We start from the raw sequence: 22387 nt of genomic DNA, 5'->3' as shown, positions 1-22387 counted from the left end.
AAATCGGGGTAGATCGTGAAGGCGTTCCCCTCAAATTGCATTTACTTCAGCTCACATGCTTTTTGTAGTGCAACTTTGCGATCTCAGTAACTTAGCAAGCGCGCATTTATGGGTCGTGGGGTTTCTCCAGGGGGCGGTCTTGGGCCCAGAGAGTGATGCGCGCGCTCCACCACCAAATGTGATGAGAACGAGTCTGCGTCAAAGGAGCCTTTTAGGAGACGTTAGCCATAGTCCTCCATATGTCCGGTGTTGGTAATCTCCAGAATGCCTAAAATACGAACATTATTGCGGCGGCTCCTGGCTTCGATGTCCTCCTTTTTAGCCGCAATTACCCTCATCAATTTGTCCATTTGTGCCACTTGCGCTTACATCTGAGAAGAAAGGTCCTCATTTTTGGATATGTGTCTTTCCGCCTCCTTTAACTGACCGCCGTGTTTATCTACTTTATGTACAAGAAAATCCAGGCGGTTATTCATAGCGTCCATTTTGTCGGATAGTTCAGATAAGCTGTGTTGTACTGCAAGTAGTACGGACTTGACATCGTCATCAGAGGCCTGAGACAAGGATTCCGATTGTTCCATATTGGCAGGAGCCAGGTAAGTGGGATTCGATCTCGTCGCCGCTTTTTTTTGGGTATCAAATGTTAGGCATGGTTGGCGACCGTCAGGCTTCCCCATTGCACCATACAGCTAGAGACAGATAGGCCCCTTTGCAACTTGATAAAGTAAGTGTCGCCTGGTTGGAGAGCACAGCAGGAAGACAAATTGTTCAGTGGTGCACCAGGGTGAGGCAGGATCACAGTGATGGCAGCGCAGCGAGCACACAACAAGGGAGGGCCACAGTCCCAGAGCAGGTCAACGCAAGATAGCAGAGATGTCTGTAGCCGGCTCTCGTCGCACCCAAGCAGGACAAGCGTAGCCCAACTGTGGTAATAAGCAGATCATGAGAGAGGTAGGTGCAGCGTGGTACAACAAGAGCACATGTTGGCAAGTGAGTCAGCAGACTAAAGTTGACTGGTCCCACAGGCCCCGCAGCAAAAAACAAAAACAAAAAAAACTAAAGGGCAGCCAGGTCACTCTGCATGTAGAAAGGGGTGGCTTAGCTACAGCAAGTAGAGGAGAGTATACATCAGTGTAGTAGCAAGCAGGCGCTGGGTGATACAGTACTCACAGCACCAGACAGGCTGAGATAGAGCTGTAACCCAGAGGGGAAGGGGGGGAGACTCCCACCCTCGAGTATTTCAAGGCAATGGCTCAATATCCAGGAATTGTCTATAAGCTCCAAAATTGATGTGGCTCCTATAGGCGCCCGCCAAGGTCGTGATGCTGTGAGGGCACAAGGGTAATGGCGAGGAATTCCCAGCAGTTCGGGCTTGAGGCGCTGCAGGCCCGAGGCCGCACCGCAGATCAGCAATCTCCCTCGCGGTAGGATCTCGCGCCGCAGGCCGTTATCCTCCGATTACAGCGAGGAACAGTGAATTCAGGCCCAACGTGCACGTCCGGGCCGCAGGGCCGTCAGGGCTCGAGAATGAAGGCGGGGCTCACGGCAGGCCAGGCATAGAGGGATGCGGCATTACCGGCGCGGGACCACAACTAAGACATACAACCGCTCCTGCGGCCGGATCCCACGCCGCAGAGCGCCGTCCCCCGACCCCAGCGAAAGTCAGCAAGCATGGGTCAAGAGGCACTCGCCAAGGTCGCGGGGCCGCAAAGGCACGAGGAAGATGGCAGAGAAAGCGTCGCTGCAGGCGCGGGACCGCACAGCAGCAGTCTCACCCGCGGCCGGATCCCACGCTGTTAAACGTTGTTTTACGCACAAGTCAGGAGCATGTACATTCGGGAGGCCAGCAACCAACAATCGAGCATAGTCACCGAACAGGGTCCAGCGGGGGCCTAATGCCACGTGTGACACCACGGACTCAAGTAGCCACAGCCGCCGGGCTGCCCTCCAGCAGGAACAATTAGGCCAGGTCCTGCAACAGCAAACTTTCCATAACTGGGCATACAGGAGGATAGAAGCGCCAGTCTTTTTACCACCAGGTGCGGAGGGAACAGCGATTAGCTAGAGGGCACCAAATCACGTCTAGTAGAAGGCAGGATAAATGTTGGATGTTTGTGCCAAGCTTCCAAAGCCTCACAGGTGCGCGGCCATCTTGGATGTGCGCCACCTAGCGCCCGCTACTGCACTGAGCTTTGCTACAAGGTTATGCACTTTAGGGAGAACATTAGACAGAATGACTAGATGTCTGCATGTGCCTAATTCAAGCTTGAATCCTGTGATATTTCTCGTTGCTAATGTGAGCACAGCTGGAAGACCGAGCAACGGGAAGATGGAGGAGGACTAAAAGTGAAACGTACTGAAAGTGGCTATTACAACCTTAGATTGTTTACTTGAGCCCATACTTCAGAGATAAAAGGATTACTGCACCTCACTGGTTGTTACTTTATCCGGAGGCGTAAATACCCAACACCTGTGAGACATCAAGCATTTTGTATCAACTATCACCCTAGATATATCCCATTGAATGGTACTACAGTCTGGCTCAACTTCAAAAAGACAAACAAAAATTACATTAAATTAGCCCATCTAAAGAAACAGAGAGGCACTGGCTATTATGTATCAGAATCCTCTGGTCACCCAACTGAATATACAATGGGAAAGCTAAAATCTGTTAAGGGTCAGGGTCCAACTACATACGGATGAATGAGAACCATAGGCATCCCTGGAGAATCTTGCTGAACTATGGCAGAGAGCGTAACTCAAGGGCAGAGTGACACACATGAGAAAGATGAAAAGACACTGAGGGCTATAAAAGAAAATAGATAAGTACTTGAACGAAAAATAGGATCAGCAGCAGTTGATACAGGACTACTACAAGGTGACGCTAGTTACGGGCATCTAAACAATTGCAGACACAGATGAAATACATAATTTAACAGGTATGTTTCCAGCAATACAAAGTGAAAGGCTGCTTTTGGAGAAACAATAGTCGAGTGGAGGGATTACCAGTTTTCACCAAAGATACTATGTTGAATTTCATGGTGAAATGGTTGGAACAAAAATTGGCACCTCAGGACCCCTCTAATTACTGCTCCGTGACATGAGCACACATGGTCCCACATGCCCACCACCACTGGGATCCATTCCGAGACCTATAGTGATCCACTCCAAGACCTATAGTGATCCACTCTGAGACCTATAGTGATCCATATTTTGAACCACTGTGACACATACAATTCTACAACAAGCAAGGATGAAGGGCCACTTTGTGGTTAAAAACAAAATCAAGGTGATGGTCTTTGCACATTACACAGATGCAAAATCAAGCCTCCTAGCAGTGAGACATACGCTCAGTGTAAGGGGGCTGTGATACATTCTCCTATTCTTGGTGAAATTAAAATGCTGATGAATGGAGTTACTTTATTCTTCACTTATCCTAAAGAAGCTTGGGAATTAATGGAAAAACATGCAGAATGCCAGACAGGCCCAACAGAAGAAAGAGAGGGCAACCACAAGACACCTCATCACAAGAGGTAGAGACCTAGATGAACTAAAAGATATTCACAGGAACAAATACAAGCAGACAGAGAAGCAGCATAAGCAGTGAGTACACTTCAATGGCTATGACCAACCAAGGAGACAATAATGACAGACATGAGTTCTAAGACTTCAACTTCGTTCTCTGACAATCTTCCAGATACGGAGAACGAGAAACTGAATTTCACGCCTAGAACCGCTGAAGATCTGTTATGAATGCTTCGCTTAAACTTGATAAATGCTAAGACAGCAGCCCTCTGTAACATATTATGAGTATCATGTATAGACATAAGTGAAAGAGGTAAGTTTTGGTCGATTATAGGTTAGGGGCAGCACATCAAATTGATAGTGTTGATCGATCCCACAACTTCAGCCTCACAATGTGACAGCCTCGGTCAGTGTTGATTACTTTTTTGATATTGGACGGGAGCCCTTTGCCTTACTACTCTCGAGGGTATAGTAGAGTTTAAATTAGTAAAGATCCAAAGTATTCCATACATGTCACCTGTTCTGTTTCTCTCAAAGTATGTTTGCGGCAGCAAAGAAGAGAAGTGACTGCTGTGCAGAATTAGGCCTTCATGACATCAGCCTAAACAGAGCTTCCTAATGCCACAAAGTATACTTTTATGTTAGGAGGTGGGAGACTACAAGAGGCACATGTACCTGGGTCAGATTGCATCAAAATAAAACAGAGATGAGAGGTAAAGTATTTAGCACAATATACTCCGCTTACAGGAGAGGTGCACTAATATGGGAGAGACCTACAGTACAATTGTGAGGACAATGGGATATATATGGTGGTGGTGAGGAAACTGAATGAAGTGGATGTATTACTGGCACAAGCGTTCATACCCCCAAAGTTGAGCAACCACAATTCTTTGATTCCCTCTCGACCTGTATAGCAGGATGAACCTGCCGGCCAAAATAAATGGGGGTGACTACAACAGTGGGAAAGATGCTAATATGAATAGATCCCACCCACCCAAGCCTTCTGCTCCATTATTGCAAGTGCCCAAACCCTTCCGTCTAGATCTATTAAAAGCCTTGGCATCAATATTGACAGCGGTCGGTTGATGAAATCCCAGATTGGGACAGTGGTTTCTATCTGTCAGCTCTGGAGGATCAGGAAGATTAGCAGATTTCTTACCACCGAAGCCCTGACCCAAGTAGTATTTGCCTTAGTCATTTCTCACATTGACTACGCCAATTCACTGTACTTTGGTATACCAGCATATCAATTCAAAAGACTGCAACTGGTGCAAAATCCGGCCACTAGATTAATTTATCAACAACCTAAATGGCACCATGTCACCTCTCTCATGAAAGCGTTCCACTGGCTCCCAGTTGTTGAACACAGTGCATTCAAGTTGGGATGCATCATCTTTAAAGCACTCCGTGGCAAATGCCCAGTGTTTGTATCTACTCGGGTACAGAGATACTTCCCTACCCGGAATCTTAGGTCTTCCCACCTCAATTTCCTAGCTACTCCATCTTTCAAACGCAAGAAACTGGGGGGGACTAAGATTCGCGGTTCTGGCCCCTCAATTTTGGAACTCTGTTCCTCCGGACATCAGATCGATGACATCGTATCCTCAATTTAGGAAACTCTTAAAGACCTGGCTCTTTTGCCAGGTGTACAAATGAATCACTTAGCAGCAGTCCTTCCTGGACCTCAGCGCCATGAAACCGTATGATGAATGTGCGCTCTATAAGTATTCTTAACATAACATTGTCTTACAATTGGGACTTGGTGAATTCATGGAGGTTTAAAACCCAAATAAGAAGTGATGATGTTTTGCAAGTGTCAGACTGGATAAGGTTGTTTAAGACAGTTACACCAACCAGTGATAAAAGCAGAATATATTTGCAAAACTATATCTGACCACAATAGTTAATTCTGGAGCTCCACTGGGGGTCTTATAGAAAAGCAATTGCCACATGGGAGTAGCAGAAAATCTAATAAAATCAGTACAGAGAGGAAACCAATAACATGTTGCTGTAAGCTGATGTCAAAACAGTTTCCTTAGAGCAGTTGAGTGTGATCCATGAATTGAGAGAGCACAGAATTTCTTTCTGTTATATGAAGGCCTGCAGCTTCTCAACTATCGCACTTCCAAGGACCGTTAAAGGCCAGTGAAGGCCTGTCAACAGCCTATATTTATCTAGTGCAGTGGGGTTCAGTTAGTTTAGGAAATTAATTCAAGTAGATTTTCTATGTGGACGCAGAAAGCATCCAGTAAAGGAACCATCATGGACATGCTAATGTCAGAGTAATCCTTGGCCATCAAAGCTAGCAACACATCCTCCAACAGTCTGGTGGATTTAAGGGAGCGTATGGAGTCGACCATTTACAAAGATAACAGGCTTAACTTTTTCCTGTGTTAGGACAGATTAACTGTTTGGTACCTCACAAATAGAACAGACTACCGCATGTCTCTCACTTTTTGTATAAAATCATATAACACTTTCTTGTTTCCAAAGTGTGGTGCATTGTTGACTGTATGCATTTGTGATAACAAAAAAAAGGTCCTGAATCAATCGCCATAAAGTTCTCTTTTGAGTTGATTTTGGTAAGATACAATGTTAAGCTACAAGTTGTGCTTTCGATTAAAAAATCACCACCCTCTTCGCAGTAATCCTGAGTCACTATATATGCATCAACTTTTTTTCGTTTATTTCTTGCTGCACATAGTGTTTTCTTTAATATAAAATAAGGGGAAATTTTAAGAGTTAATCTTGATCATCTGAAACTGTATTATTGAGTCAGTAATAATGCCAAATGACAGTACAAATGTGTGTGTACGTCACCCAGTTATTGGGAGTCACCCCAGTAGATCTGGTGGGTAAAATTGCCTATTTCTTGTTATATGCTAATGTGAGGATCAGGTCTCAACTGTGGCCATTGTTCTGTGACTGCAAATGTTAGAATGATTGGATGTAATGATCATTGAAGATGTGCATCAATCTTGAGACCTCTGGTCGGTGTAAGATATTTACACAAATACTGAAATCTTCCATTAACAGCAAGTTCGAGAAGTGTACAGCCCAGTCGCTTACACCAACACAATACAATAAGGCCTAAGCCTCACTTGATAAAACATGTCCTGGAACTAATCATTTTATTTAAGCGCGCAGTAGACCTTGAACGCCAGTAGCTGATTATGCATTCACTGCCTGAGCTATACTACACTTTTACACAGACTAAGAGCAAATAACAACAACCCACAACCATCTTTAACTCCGCATATACAATAATTCCAAGCCCTATAACGGGTAATAATCTGCTCGTATAGCAGCACGTGCACACAAAAAGTAATATTAAGTAATGCACACTCCACTTTATAGAGCCACTGAGACCACAATTTCAAGCCACTTAATATGGACAACAGGAAACAGAGCAACACGTTCAAATGAATAAAACATTGAAAGAAACATTAGTCTGGAATTAAGACATACAGGTCCTGGATTATTATCCTCTTTTACTGGACATAGTATCCAGTTTCTATCATACCTCTTCACAGGGGCAGACCACTATATAGCCTGTTCTTTCTTTCAACACTATGACAGTACATTTGAAAAAATAGAAATCATGCTTTGCAATAAATTGCAAAATAAAGTATTTACGTATGATCCAACTTTCAACCACCATGGTAAATACAAGTCTATTTTATAACATTTTACAGAGAGCCTTTACCCAATTGTAGTTTGCTGAAATACTGCTGGTGTATAGGATATGCAGACTGGCTGGCGATAAATGAGATTAGGCTCATGGTGGGAGGCAGCACTAAAAGATTGGAAAGCCCAAGCCAGTCAAAATGACGCATAATAAAATAGAGAACCCCGCACAAGACTCAGGTAATGCAACAATTTGAAGAGACCTAAGTCCCACTATGGGCCAAATTAACTTGGCGGCAACAGAAAACAATCTAGGCAAAATACAGGTCACATAGGCACATAAAATAGATGCAGTGGCCATAGTAGTTTGGGTTACGGCGAGCGGTCAGAATAAATGTCACAGAGGACAACACAAACTGAATCCTCACTACAACTACTCCAACCCACAGTGGCAGAGTTGCAACAGAAACCTGATGCCATAACAGAGAGAAGTCGATTCTTGGGGAACCATTTCAGAGTAGGCAGAAGGGTGTTCCCACTTGTCTTCTTGGAAAAGTTGTTGCCACAGACGGCAGCACAGCAGGGCCTCACACATTTCTTCCCACTAGAAAAAGCACACGCAGTCCCAGTTAGACGTGTCCATCCTGGTGCTGCCCTAAAGCCAGTTGTAGAGAAAATGTTTGACTATTAAGTCGGGGACATAATCCAACGGGAAGACAGAAATGCTGACCACTACATGCTGGAAAATAGTGTGCTGATCTGCCTGGACTCCAGCTGGCAGTCGAAAATCAGCAGGCTTCATTTCCGGCTCTCAAGAGGAGGCTTTGGGGTTGTAATATTGCCTAATGTTAAAAATCATGACAGATTAACACCCTCACTTTTTTACACATCCTGAAATTGTACTGGACTAAAAATCAAGAGAACATGCCAGGGGAACATCGCACTGCGAGAACAAAAACGAAGACAGCTCTACAGATCATCAAAATGTCCAGGAAATCATCAATCATCATGCACCCATGTGAAGGCAGACCGAAAGTGAGAAGAAAGCCGCTTTAGCAACCCGTAGCTATTGTGAATGGTAAGAATGTTAACAAACATTTGCAATGAAATATGTCTCGCAATTACGAGAGTTTGAGCTATTGACATTGTAAATTACAATGCCTTTTATTTATGTGTTTATAAATAAAAGACATTGTCATTTACAATGCCAATAGCTCAAACACTCGCAAAACGAGACCTATTGCATTGCAAATGCCAGTGCCCATGCTATAAAAATGAAAAGAAAGGGCTAAGAGAGAGCGTGTCCTGATTGCAACAGCAGGCAGGCCAAAGCTATTTGAGAAAATAGTGCTCGAAGGCTGTAATTAAAGTCTACTGAGTAAAAGATGTAACAGGGGGTGTCGCCATGGGAGGTAATAAAATGAGAAAAGGCGGTACTAAGGAGAGACTACTAAGCCTTTTGACAAATGAACAGCCATAGTTTCCAGTAGACAATGACACAATCCAATGAAAAACATGGGTGGAGCTTCTTGAATGCAGCATGCCTCGCAGAGCAGCGCATGCGCTGCCAAGGCTTGACCTAAAAATGAGCAGGCAACAGTTACAACTGATTCTAAATGTATTGCAATAAAGAACAAGTTACTTACTTTCTGTAAAGCCTTATCTGGTACAGATTCTATTCAGCTGTAGATTCCTTACCTTAGAATAGTCCCCAGGTGTCAGGCTGGATCTGGAAGTTATTAACCAATCCCTTTGTGTGCCGGTAGATGGCATTGTTCGGCTCTGCCTATTGTTGTCAGCACTAAAGGTGACATGCTCGGTGCCTAAACAGGCCCGACCCAATGCGCCAACCTGTGTTATTTACTTTTTTTCCACACCAGAAGCACGGGGCCAAACTAAGGTGGTATGACCAGTATGCCAAGGTGAGGGCCTGAAGAATGCCTTCCATGTGAGATATACAGTTTGCAGAATGGGATGGATGGGAGGGTCGATAAGGAATCTGCAGCTAGATTCTCTACCAGATATGGTGCTCCTGAAGGTAAGCATATTGTTTATCTGATAGAGCCTTCTAGCTGCAGATTCCTTACCTTAGAATAGATACCAAAGCAATCTCTACCCGGAAGTGGGTTTGCAGACTGTGCTGCACTAAGAATTCCAGAAGGACTGAATGAGCTAAATGCCCTTCACGCCAGACCTGTGTCTATGCAATGATGTTCAGCAAACATGTGCAGGGCTTCTTACGTAGTTGCCTGACAATTGGCCAGAACTGGGACTGTTCCAGCTAGTGCAGTGGTTTAGCTCTGGAAGAATGAGCTCTCAAGCACTCAAGGGGAGGCTTCTTACCGATTGCATACCAGATTTTAATACAGAGGGCAGTCCATCTAGAGATGGTTTCTTGTGAGCTGCCTTGCCTTTCTTCACACCTGCAAAGCCAACAAAGAGTTCATCATCCACCCAGAAGTCTTTGGTACAATCAATGTAAAATTACAGTGCTTTTTTTTTGGTCCAGACAGTGGATTCTCACCTCTTCCTTGATAGGATGACATGGGTATCAGTTGTAGGGGAGGGGGCCGGGGAAGAAGAAAATAGGCAGTGTGATACTCTGCCTGACTTGAAAAGGTGTAATCCACCTTTGGTATGAAGGAGGCATGGGTCCCAAAGACCAGCTTATCTGCAAAAAAGATTGCATGCAGGAGGGGAGGTTGGGAACACCAAAAGGGCCTGCATTTCGCTAACCCTCCTGACAGATGTTTTAGCCACAAGGAAGACTGGTGTGAAGGTCCGACGTGTCAGAGGGCAGCTGTGCAAAGGCTCAGACATGAACACATGAGAAAGGTGAGAACTAAATTAAGATCTTATTTGGGCATAATAAAGGGCTGCTAACCATTCAGGAATCGAGTCACAAGAGATGACTTAAATAGGACACTCAAGAAAACAAAATTGGCAGAAAGGTGCCCAAGGTATCCTTTGCCTTGCTAGGCAAAGGATAAGGCAAACATCAGAACTTCAGACAAAGTGGAGGCAGAGGACAACAGATTTAGCAGTACATTAAAAAAACTTATTCCATCAGCAGGCCGAAATCGTTTTGGTGTAGAGATAACTGGCTTCCAGAATGACATCACATACTCCAGAAGGAAGGTCGAACACCGCTTATTCTACATGCATATAGATGGAGAGTATGTAGGTTTGGGTGCAGGACTCTGCCATGTTGCTGTGACAGGAGATTCTCCCTCCTCCCCCAATGGGAAGAAGGATTGGAGGACAGATACTCAAGCTCAGGAGATCGGGGTAACAGACTCTCCTTGCCTTGTCTGGGGCCACTAAGCTGACCCAGTAATTTTTGATCTTCTTGAGCACTCTGGGCAGGTTTGGTATTGGCGGAAAGGTGTACAAGAGTTGTGAGCTCCACTAGAGATGAAATGCATCTCTGAGTGAGCTGCCTTGGAAACTTCAGCATGCAGAAGTGCTGACATTACATGTTCTCAGTGGTAGCGAACAGATGTAACTAAGGATCTCCCCAGTTCCTAAAGAGACCTCGCACTACCTCCATCTGGAGATGCCATCCATGATCTGCTAGGCTTCGACGGTTGAGTTTGTCTGTTCTGGAGTTAAGAGAGATCAGGGTCCACAAACTCACCCTACCCAGCTTGTTGCAATACCACATGGTGGTTGTGTTGCCCATGAACACCTGAAACAACCTTCCCTTGATGGAAGAAAGAAAATCTTTTAATGTCATGTGAATCGCTCTCAGTTCCAACACGTTGATCTGGAGCCGAGACTCTGCCGGAGACCAGAGTCCTCTGATCTCCACATCTCCCTGATGCCGCTCCAACACAGATGTGAGGCAACAGTCACTACTGTGAGCTCTAGATAGGGAAGGGAGAAGGGTATGCCATTGACCCAATCAGGGTCTGTGAGCCACCATTGCTGATACCTCCAATATCTGGAACAAGTTGGAGAGATTCCCCGGATGCAGTGCCCACTGGGACTTCAGATCTCACTGCAGAGCCAGTACATGCCAACTGGCATGTTTTACCAGCAGGATGCAGGAGGATGTAGGAAGCAGCAGCTTCAGAGCCAGTCTCATCACAATCCAGAATAGAGGTGGAAAGAATGGAAATACAGCGCAAATAACCGGGACTCACCTTTCCGAAGGATAACCCCAAAACTGCATTGTATCCAGCAAAGCTCTGATAAAAAGGAAGCATCTGAGAGAGAGTCGGTGTGAGTTGGGCACGTAGATAGTGAGCCCTAGTGACTGCAGGAGGTTCACCATAGTCTGGAGTTGGGAGACAACCGCCGGGGGCGAGCCCGCCTTCAACACCCAATGATCGAGGTAGGGAAAGAAAGACTGGAACCCTGATCTTCGCGGGTGGGGTGTGCTGTAACAAATGCCATCACCTTGGTTAACATCCGAGAGGCGCTAGTAAGGCCAAAAGGAAGTACAGCAAACTGATAATGCCCATGTTTTCCACCCCCACCCCCATTAACAGCAGGTAATACCTGTGGGCAGGCAAGACAGGGTTGTGGAAGTAGGCATTCTGCAAACACAGCGCTACCATCCAGTCTCTAGGATCGAGAGCAGACAGAACCTAGGCCAATGTAAGAACTTCTTCAGGAAGAAGTTGAGAGGGTGCAGTTCTAGAATAGGGTGGAGAGCCTCTGTCCTTTTTTGGGCACCAGAAAGTAGCAGAAATAGCAACCACGACCTATTTCGGATGTCTAAACTCGCTTGATGGCTACTTTGGTCAAAAGATTAAACAATTCCTAACAGAGGAAGTAGAGGTGATCTTCCAACCGCCGGTCGTGAGAAGGTGGTATGGTTGATGGGGTTTCCAGAAAAGGGACGGCGTTTGCCCGCTGGACGATTTGGAGTACCCACTTGTCCAATGTTATGGACTGCCAGGGGGCAAGTGATGGGGAATCCTGACTACCACTGGGTGCCCGTTCTGGTATGAGGGCAAACTAAAGGAGTTTGGAGGCTGTGGCTGCCAGGAGGTGGGGTGTGGTGAGGTCGGACTGGCCCAACCTCTGGCTGGTGGTCCCACATTATCTGTGGAAACTGCAGTCATGAAAAGGATGGGAAGCTGGTTGGCCTTGGTGACTGGGCAGGAAGGGACGCAGTTAGTAGCCCCTAGTGTAGCCACAGAAGGGGTGAAAGGCAGACTGGGGTTGGCGGGGGAATGGATAACTCCAAAGACCTGACCGTAGCCCGGCTGTCTGTAAAGCAACCCAGCACTCAGTCTGCCTTTTCACCAAAAAGGCGAGAGAAATCAAAGGACATGTCAATGAGGGAAGCCAGGACATACCCTGAAAAGCCAGTGGTTCTCAACCAGGTGTGGATTCTAAGTGCCACCAACAATGCAATTGCTCTGTCTAGTTTGTTGGTCATGTCCGGCCCACACCGAAGGGAGTACTTTGCTGCATCTCGCCCATCAGCAATAGTTTGGTCGAGTACGGATTGGGCCTCCTCTGAGACCATGGGCACCGCTTCCACAACCAAATCCCACACAGTGTAGCAGCCCAAAATCACGCTGTGTTCACTGACTGCAGTGCTAGATTGGCAGACGAAAGTTCCTCTTGCCAAAGGTGTACAGCCTTTTGGATTCCATATCCAGTACAGTAGTGGGGAACATGACTGGGTTAACTCAGGAGATGGAGGCTTGCACCACCAAGCTCTACGAGGTGGGGTGCTGGGTGAGGACACTGGAATCCCCAGGAGCAGGGCGATGGCAGCAGGCAACTGTCCTATTCGCAAGAGACCTTCTGCAGAGTATGGGCTTCATTAAATGGGAGTAAAGGTTCAAAGGGGGCAACTCCTAAATAAAGCACCTCCATCAAGACGTTGATCTTGACTGCCACTGAGGGCAGCTGGAGGTTCATTACTTCAGCCACCCTCCACAACATCACTGCAAACACTGGGAGGAGAGACCAAGCCAGTGTCTGATAAGGTGTCCAAACCACCCCCTTCCACCAGTTCCTCGTACCAGTTATCCTCTGGTTCATCAAGAGAATCGTGGTACACAAGTGTTCTCAACCCCCTCCCAACTTTCCCCCTCTCCAGGCCTATCAAAAGGAAAATGCACTGGCTCCAACTCAGAAAGCATGATACTGCCCACGGCTGAAGTTTGTGTTGGATGCCGCTGATTAGGCACCATATCAGAGTCGGGATGGCGCCTCGGAAAGCATGATACTGCCAGAGGCCGAAGTTGGCATCAGACGCCGCCGATCTGGCTTCATATCAGATTTGTGGATGGGGTTGGCACCACCGTGGGGCATTGGCGGTGCTGGGAAAGATGGCTCTGGAGAGGGCTCTGTAAGGTTGCAGCCTAGTGGGAAGAGCTGCTCTGGATCCATTACCAGATCCGTGGGGCCCAACAGCCGCTGAGGACGAACCCACCTGTAGTAATCCAGAAGGGGCCCCTACCAAACACACAGTGCTTGATGGCAGAGGGGTCGGGCCACCCAAATATATGGTGCATAGTCTCATAAAACTCTTTGAGATGGACGTGTGTCACTCCAGATTCTGGAAAATCTGGGAGGCACAGAGCAGAACCAGGCACTTGACACGAGGTGGAAGCGAGGCCTCGAATGGTGTTGTCATTCCAGCGACTCGTCTAAGGACTTGGACCGGAGGGGTGAAGTGTTTGAAAATGCACCAACTGCCGTGGTAAAAAAAGAACTAATGTCAGCGTGATGGGTTGGCGTTTATATAGGCACAACGCAGTTCACTTCCAGAGTGGACGCTGCCGCGAAGGATGGGAAACTAGGAAAGCCCAGCAATTATATTCTTTCTTACCCTCACTGATAAACAATAAAAAACATTTTGTTTTTAAACTAAATGCCCATTCACAGTAGAATATGCTAGTAAAATAAACATACTGAGCACAGATCTTCACATCAGAATGACACTCTGGTGGATATCAGAAAGGATTAGAGTAGAAAACAGACCTGATCTATATCTCACCTGTTGAAAAAAGCTTTAAAATAAAGTTATCCATATAGTAAAGCCAAAGAAGCTATAAAATATTTCTAAAGACTAAAAATACCAAGTGCTACTGGCTCATTATTAGTGATCCCTGCTTCACGGAATGAAAAATAAATAGCCTCCAATCACCATTATACTGCATTCTGGGATGCTGCAGAAGCCTGCGCCTTAAACTGACAATGCTAAATCCTTATTAAAGAGGCTTCTGCCCATCCATGCTTCAACGTTTTCTTTCATTCACCCTTTAGGAAGTGGATAATTATATGTCTTATTTTATTTTAGTTGATGGATTATCACTCTTTTTATGTCTAATTGTTATTTAGCTAGTGAAGAAAGCCAGAAATAGTGTCTTCAATATGCAATGCACAATATTTACACAGAAAGAGAAGTTTATTTTTTGAAGTACGTTTTTGATCTTACGCCCAGGTTTGTAGATGTTCAGAGTTCATGAATATTCTCTAATGAACATTAACGCCTTTCATGAATATTCTCTAATGAACATTAACGCCAAAGTGTGGCCCTATTCAGGAGACAGAAATTAATTTTAGGAATGGAATTATAACAAACCTACGTATTCACGGGCCGCTGAACCATTTTCGGTGTCATGAGGTTTTCCCATGATTGATTTAAAATCTCCACAAATGTAGATCTTCTGTTCCAATGTCCACGCGGTAAGATGTGAGGAAGGTTTTTTGTTTCTAATGCCAAAACAACTGGAAGAAATCGGTACTGACAAATGTTTTTCATCAAACCTCTTATTAATTTTCCACCAAGAATGGCTAACGCTAAGTTGACTAAACCAACTTGGTGAATGCCCTTCTTGGTGAAAATCTTTGCTTACAGGTTGATTTAATTAAAAACAAATGTTTTAAACATGTCACCCCCTCACCTTTAGCCTTGCCGTTTACCTCGATTATTTCTATTTCACTTGTTCCTGTTTTTTTGAGGGATTATTCATTTAACTTCTCTTTAAACGTGCTCTTTCAGTGCACCTCTACCTCCCTCCCAACATGTTACATCCTTTTAATTTTTCTGGATCCCCTGACAATTTCTTCCATATTCCCCTATCCTTTTTTTCCCAGTGACACAATCCTCAATGCCCCATCATAATGTTCGTTCCCCTCCTCCTTTCTCCCCATTGTTTTCTCTGCCTATACTTCACTCCCCATCCCTACCCTTTCTGTTTTTAGGTCTCGCCTATGCAGCGCGCTTGCGCTACATCGGAGGAGACCTCTTGGAATCGATTAGCTTGTTAGGCCAAAAAGGTGCACGCATTGCATTACTTTCAATGGCAACGGGTTCACATTTGGCGATTCCCTTGCAGGAGCGAGCTTTGGCGACATCTGTTTGCAATTAACTTGCAAACAGAAGGTGCCCCTGCTCGCTACCGCAAGAAAAACTCTGCGTGCGCTCTCCGCACCACTCCCCCCACCCCTCTCACTTGTTAACACAGTGTTATTTTGTCTGATTTGTGCAGTTCGTCCTGTTGGTATGAACGTTGAGGAAAGTGTTAGCAAGGTGCCATCGAGCAATAGCGAAAGTGTTTACAATGCAAGTGTCTGTCCCCGGGACACCAAATGCCGGCGTGAAATTGGATTTGGTCACTTTCCTCTGTCTCACCCTCTAAAATTCTAAGACGGAACAGATTTATTTACCAACTTTTCCTCTGCTCCAAGTTAAGCTCATTCAACAACACACTACTTCTGGCTTTCTGAAGAGCTCACACGGCTTTAGCAGACATCAATTACCTCCTACCAGGAGCTAATCTGGCTTTGAACAACAAAAAAAGGGGGAACATTAGCATGGCCTTCAAAAAACAGAAAACAAAAGGCAGAAGAGCTGATGCAGACCGCACTGGTCGGCAGCACAAAGGCTCATAGGCTGTATTTGTTGTGGGCAGTCCGGTGTGCCTTGTAAATCCCGCCAAGTAATCCCATATGCTAATATATCTCGTTTCTGTCCTGCTTGCGGTTCTACTTCATAAAACAATGACCTCTTAAAACCAATCAGTAAGATTACGTGCTCACGGCGAGTTTCATTTGGTGACGTTACAAAGGCCACCATTGGCCCCCCTCAGAGCAATCGATGACAGACTGTAGACTGGCTGACAGAAGGAGGGGGTGGTCAATACTTTTTTTTCAGCAAGCATCCCATCACAATAGTGAAAACAGCATGTGCTCACTCTTGCAATGCTTCTCTGCAGGTGTTTGGCGACGCTCGGAAACAAGTGAGGAACTGATCACTAACTAGTCTGTGGCTCATAATTCCGTTTGGACAGAAAACTTATTTTTCCTGCTGAATGGCATTACAAGTTTTGTGTTTATCGTATATATTTTGTATATCCAATTTATCTTTCCTTTTGAGATTACTGTGAGGCGTATCGTTACTATATTGGATCTTGAGAACCAACAAGCATTGGCATAGCCAATAGGTCTCTCCTTAAGGACCTTATACGTGTTTAGCCATGCAACACTTTATGTTGTCGCACCAAGGATATTGTGCTGGATAACTAAACACTTATAAGGTCCCAAAGGCAAGACCGATTGGCTAAGCCATTGCTTTTTTTCACTTTAAACTAACCCCCCCCCCTTTTAAAAGGGGATCCTTGTATCTCCCTTAATCATTCCACCTTTACTCATTTTTTCTCATTTCCTCCGTTAACTCCCCCTTCCTGTGAAGCCAGTAAGGCCCTTATCCCTCCTCTCCTCCTTTTTTATTACCCTCGAGAAGCCCTTCCACATCATCCCTCTATTGTCTTTTTTTTATTTTTTTACTTACCAAGTCTCCTTAGATCTCTCAGATTACTTCTTGCATCTTCTTTTCAAGTCTTTGTTTTTCCTGTATTGCAGTAGACCGTAAAAAGGAAGCCACTTCCATGCTCCCCCACCCCCACTTTTTATAATATATATTTTTTTCAATTGGAATTGGTTTTCTAGTTTTTACATGTATGAGACTTACCATCTAAACCGAAGTCCAATATATATCTTTTCCCATCGAAGTCTTGTGATTTTCTTGACTATGAGTATTCCTCATTTTACAATTTCGGCAGCATGATCTCTTCCAGGCAGTTTCCTCCAATTTGGGAATGGAATACCGTAAGAAAATGTGATGCATGCCCGATGGGGTAGCATAGGGTGGTCTGTAGTGGAGTTTTATTATAAAGCGTTGGTCTATGAGATGGTCAACATAAAGGTTAGACATTACATGCCCTCCACCAGAAAGTGACAGTCCTGTAATTTGTAGTTGTAACTTATGAACTAATAACTATAGCACTCACTCCATTGGGTTGATCTTCTAATTGTTTAGCAAAACGTGGAAACAATATATGGCCCTTCTGAAGCCAGAATTCGGCAGTACATATCACATTAAGGTTATTATTCATAAAACAGATTATACTCATGGGATGAGAAGTGTTGTCTGAGGATCTACAATGCATCCTCAGTCACCACAAGACATTTTGCCAGATCTATACCTTTTTGTATAGCAATATTTCCTGGAATCCTTCCACTTTGAAATGTCAGCCAATGTGGTTGACACCAACAGCTAGATAGGAGGTACTAAATGGACAAACGCACTTAAATCATTGCATGATGCTTTCATCTCAGCAGTGGCGTAGCTAGGAGGGGCGGTGGGGGTGGACCACCCCAGGCAGCACTAGTTTTGGGTGCGCCCCCCTTACATGTGGCTGTCGCAGCCGCAAGAATTGCCAGCCCCCCCCTCCAGGTCTTGCCTGCGGCCGCATGAATTGCCAGCCCCCGCCCACTCCCCCTACCCCAGGTCTTCCCTGCGGCCATATGAATCGCCTTCAATCAGGCTGCCGCAGGTGGCAAACGCACGGCCCACCACAATAGGCCTACGGCCTAGCTACGCTACTGCATCTCAGGCTATTGCGAAAATATTGAGAACCTTAAATTCCTGCTTACCTGCAGGCATCTGTAAAGGTTGCATCAGTGGCGGCCGCCACTAACAAAGGGTCATGGGGTGGGTGGGGGAGTGCAGGGCTGAGGGAGAGAAAGCATGGGGATTTGGAGAGGGATGACGGGTTGCTAATAATAATTTTAAAAACTTACCTGACTCCGCCAGCCGCCTCCTGTTGGTCCTGCTGGCCTATTCTGGGTCCCAGCAGCCCCTGGGACAGACTCCCAACTAATCCCCATGCTGCAGAGCAACACAGGGATTGGCCTGAGTGGGCAGGAAATATGCTCCGCTGAGGTCATGGAGTCTGTGGGGTTTCTCCAGCCGGGCTGCCAGGCTGGAGAAACCTAAGTAGGCATGTGGGTTTTGGTCGGCCTGAGACAGCCAGCCAAAGCACAAAGCATTCCTCCTCCACCCTCCCATGCCCCCCTCAATGCAGAAGCTGGCTCAGAGCCAGGTAGTGGGGCGATGCTCCTCCACCACTGTGGAGGAGCCGCCACTGATGTGCATACGTCTGAGCTTGTCAGGTTTCAGGCCCTGGAAAACAGGTGTTCAGGGATTCCAGTTCCATACTCAATAGCAGACTCACTGGGTCCTGCTGTTCCTCCAGTCTTTTGTGACAGAGCGAAATTCCTTCTCTCCCATGGGTCTCAACAGCTCCAGCCCCTACAGCCCCTCACTCAGATTAAGGACACCTCTTTAAGACTGTGACCGTTAACTTCCTGCTCTCTGAGAGTAACTACTGGCTGAGTTAAGACCTCCTGAAATCAAATTGCGTTTGTCAGTAACTGCTTTGTAAAAATAACAAAGAAGGGCTGTAAACTACATCTGATTTCCTCTGAGGCTCCTTGTTCAGCAATACATTACTAGGGATCTTTAACCTCCACATCAATATTCAGAGAGAACATTTGTGACATAAAAGGTATTTGCATTTAAACAAGATGAACCATGCACTTGCACAACGGTTTAAAAATGCAGTCTTCATTAAATAGGAGCTGAATCTGAAGTTTAGGTGAAAATTAAAATCCTGAAACCGAATTGAGCTGAGATTAAAAGTCTGAATCCTATTTTAAGCCCCATCCCAAGTGAAAAACTATTCCACAAATTCTCACACATCCTTTCCTCAGTACTCTAACGATATGGTGAGTAACACACACATATTACAGTATTGAATAATAAAAATTATGCTACCTTTTAAAAATAAAATATACGAAAAGGAAACGAGAACACAACTGCAATGAAAGAATACTATGACGTTTAATCGGGTGAGGATGTGGGGAGTTACTTCCTGTGTAAACCGAAAGACCATAGTGAGGTGTGCATTCGTTTTAGTTGATACGCACCTGAAATGCCAATTATACACACTGCAGAAAAGGCCTAGTGTCCGCTTCAACGTATGTCACTGACAGAGCATTGCACATGGAAACATACAACGTACCACAATTTAAAACGTGAAAATTGTATGCTAGCAGTGTCATCTTTAAGGATTTGGGGGCCCTGGGTAATTCATATTTTGAGGGCACCTGTACAGGACTCATTTTTATTTTATTTCCCATTTCTTGTTAAATCAGACCCCCATGATGCCAAACAATACTACGTTATGTATTAAACTTTTAACAGGGTCACACAAAATATTTCATACAAAACTCTTGAACTATGTCTTGCTTGGGACCCAAATAAACCTTACGATGGCAAGAACTTAAGAGACAGTCAGAGGTAGAGATAGGCAGAGAGGTCTAGAAAGGACATAGAATACACAGATAGTTCAATAGAGAGAAACTTCATGTTCCCAGAGCCCCACTGTTAAGTTGGGACACTGGAAAATTGCCCACTTTGCCCTTGCCTTAACATGTCTCTCTAGCAAAGGGCTAGAAAAACCTTTTACCTCACATTTTCTGTAATACATATAACACATCTGGCCAATTGACTGAAGACCATTATGTCCAATGATTACACCTCCTGATCAGTTTTGGATATATGGTGCCGGTTTGGTGCCTTGGGTCATAACCTTGACTGAAAATCGACCTGACATAAGCACGTGGGGTAACTGGGGTGGCTCCTCTGCAATGGCAGAGAAGTGTCACCCCACTATGTCAGTCAGCAGAAAATAAAATAATAATATAACAATAGTATAATTTTTTTGCCGCTGACAGAGCGAGAGTGTCTTGGGCACGGCGGGCATGGCAGGAAGTAGGGGGTAGTGTGCACCGTAAAGGGCGCATGCCGGTTTGGCCGGCTGTCTTAGGCCAGCCTAACACACATGCACACTTAGGTTACTCCAACCCGGCTGTGTTGCAAAGTCTGTTTGGAGAAACGACACAGGCACTATAAGGCAGTGTCTGAGCAGCAAACGAGGCAGCTCATGCCTATCCTGGCACTGCTCTCATGCTATGAGAGCAGCATCTGGATTGGTGGGGAGCCTGTGCTGGTGTCCCAGGGACATCATCAAGAGTGAAGAGGAGCACCGACGCGTGGGGAGCAGGACAGTTTATTATATTTTTTTATTATATCTCTCTTACTCCCCCCTCACCCTTACTGGAGTTTTGTGGTGGTCGCCAGTGAGGGGTAGATGAGTTCAAGAGGGAGCTTATCCGACGTGATAAGAGGACAAAAAGAAAAAAATACATCTGGTCGCACTGTGCGACTTGTCAAAGTAATAGCGGGAAAAAAAAACACTACTAAAAGTATTCTTCCATCCACAACTTGTATTTCATAGAGCAGTGCACTGCAGTAATCGTTCAGGTTACATTTTCAAATATTAAAAGTTAAATGAGGATTACCTGAGGAACGTTCCAAGAAGCTTGTTGATTTTGCTGCATGCCGTATTTATTTTGAGGTGCGATTAAACTTCCCACCATTCCTGCTTGAGATCCAATCATGGTAGGAGGAAGCCCCATAACTCCGGTTTGTGCACTGCCCACAAACCCATTAGGAACTCCCATGCCCACCATCATGCCAGCACTCTGTCCCATTCCAGGCATTGACTGTCCCATCATATTTCCCATGATTCCAGGCGCTGTAGGAAGAGGCACTCCAATGGGTGGGAAGGCCTGAAAACTGGTTGTTGGCTGTGACGGATATTGCATTGTGCTAGGTCCCATAAACATCCCTGTATTGAACAAAGGGAACATTTACCTTTGTAAGATATATGAAGACTTACAAAAAACAGTTAAACCAAGAACCCTATAACCAAGTATCTAGTACACCACACTTCTCAAAAGACTCGGCAACCATAGAATATTTTAATATGTCTGACTCTCTGGGAATTGAGACCATATAGTGCTTAAACCCTAACAATAAACATTAGTGCATTCGGTAATTCACCGCATTACGGTATCGAAGTACAGTTATTTTCTACGCAGCATATTCATAATGATGATCAAGAGGCAAATACAAGGTCAGCACGTTTTATAGATTTACTCCTCTTACTATCAGAGCTTGTGCTGAACAATTAAAACCCATGTTCATCATTCCCTATAGCATGTTATAAACAGGGGGAGGTTGAATTAAATGTATTTACTTTATTAATGACTGAGCATTTAATTGTTTCCCATCAATATACCTCCAAACCTTTAGAACCCAAGTATCAGCTATGGATTCTTATCTGTGCCCCAAATAATACGAAGAGATAGCCTGGATGCAGTGAAGAGCCCATAAAAGACTTAAAAATGATCAGATTCACTCCTTCACACCATAATTCTAATCCTGTCATAAAAAACCCTATTGGATATGTGATAATTTCACATGTCCCCAACAATCTCCGATTATTGGCCATTTTCCCCACATTCGCATTACAGACCTTTTGGACCGTTCCAGAACCCATTACACATTTCTGCATACCGAGGAAGTTCGCTGCCACAGACTTTGTTCAACGTTTATGCATTAATATCATTTTCCAAACCAGTCATTAAGTGAGTCGGTGTTCTTTTTTTTAATTCCCTAGGGTTCAGAAGTATTATTTGTCCCTTGGAAATTAAGCATGTTCACCCTAGTGCTAACTGCAGCAAATTCCATCCGTGGTCTGGTTGCTCTTGTCCTCATCTTGGGACCGACGACACTGAGCCAGACATGGAAGTACTGGAGTGCGCTCTTTAAAAGAAAAAAAAATGACTATATGTTCCTTGCCCAGTAAGTCCTCCTTTGCTATCCTACAGTCCGCTACTCTCCAGTTGCTGTACTCTCACCCAATCAGGGATGAGAAAGGTCATGATTCATGGGGATAGGCGTGAAAAAGGTGGCGAATGACATCGGCTACTACATTTCCCCAGATTTACTTTACAGTTGTTAGTGGTTCGTGCATAGGCCCTTTGGCCTTTCAATTTTGACAATGTG

At 45.1% G+C, this 22387-nt stretch overlaps 1 protein-coding gene across 2 annotated transcripts in view; it reads right to left on the bottom strand.

The window, feature by feature from the left end:
- Nucleotides 1–22387, bottom strand: part of SMAP1 (small ArfGAP 1) — an 870387-nt gene that overhangs the window by 9165 nt on the left and 838835 nt on the right. For both annotated transcript variants that reach the window (XM_078648020.1, XM_078648021.1), the window contains one exon: nt 20836–21164. In XM_078648020.1, the coding sequence (XP_078504146.1) occupies nt 20836–21164 (329 nt within the window). The remainder of the gene's footprint in view (nt 1–20835; nt 21165–22387) is intronic.

This window comes from Lissotriton helveticus, chromosome 6 (genome assembly GCF_964261635.1).
Source record: "Lissotriton helveticus chromosome 6, aLisHel1.1, whole genome shotgun sequence".
Lineage (NCBI taxonomy): Eukaryota > Metazoa > Chordata > Amphibia > Caudata > Salamandridae > Lissotriton > Lissotriton helveticus.
This window is presented reverse-complemented; position numbering and strand designations above follow the sequence as displayed.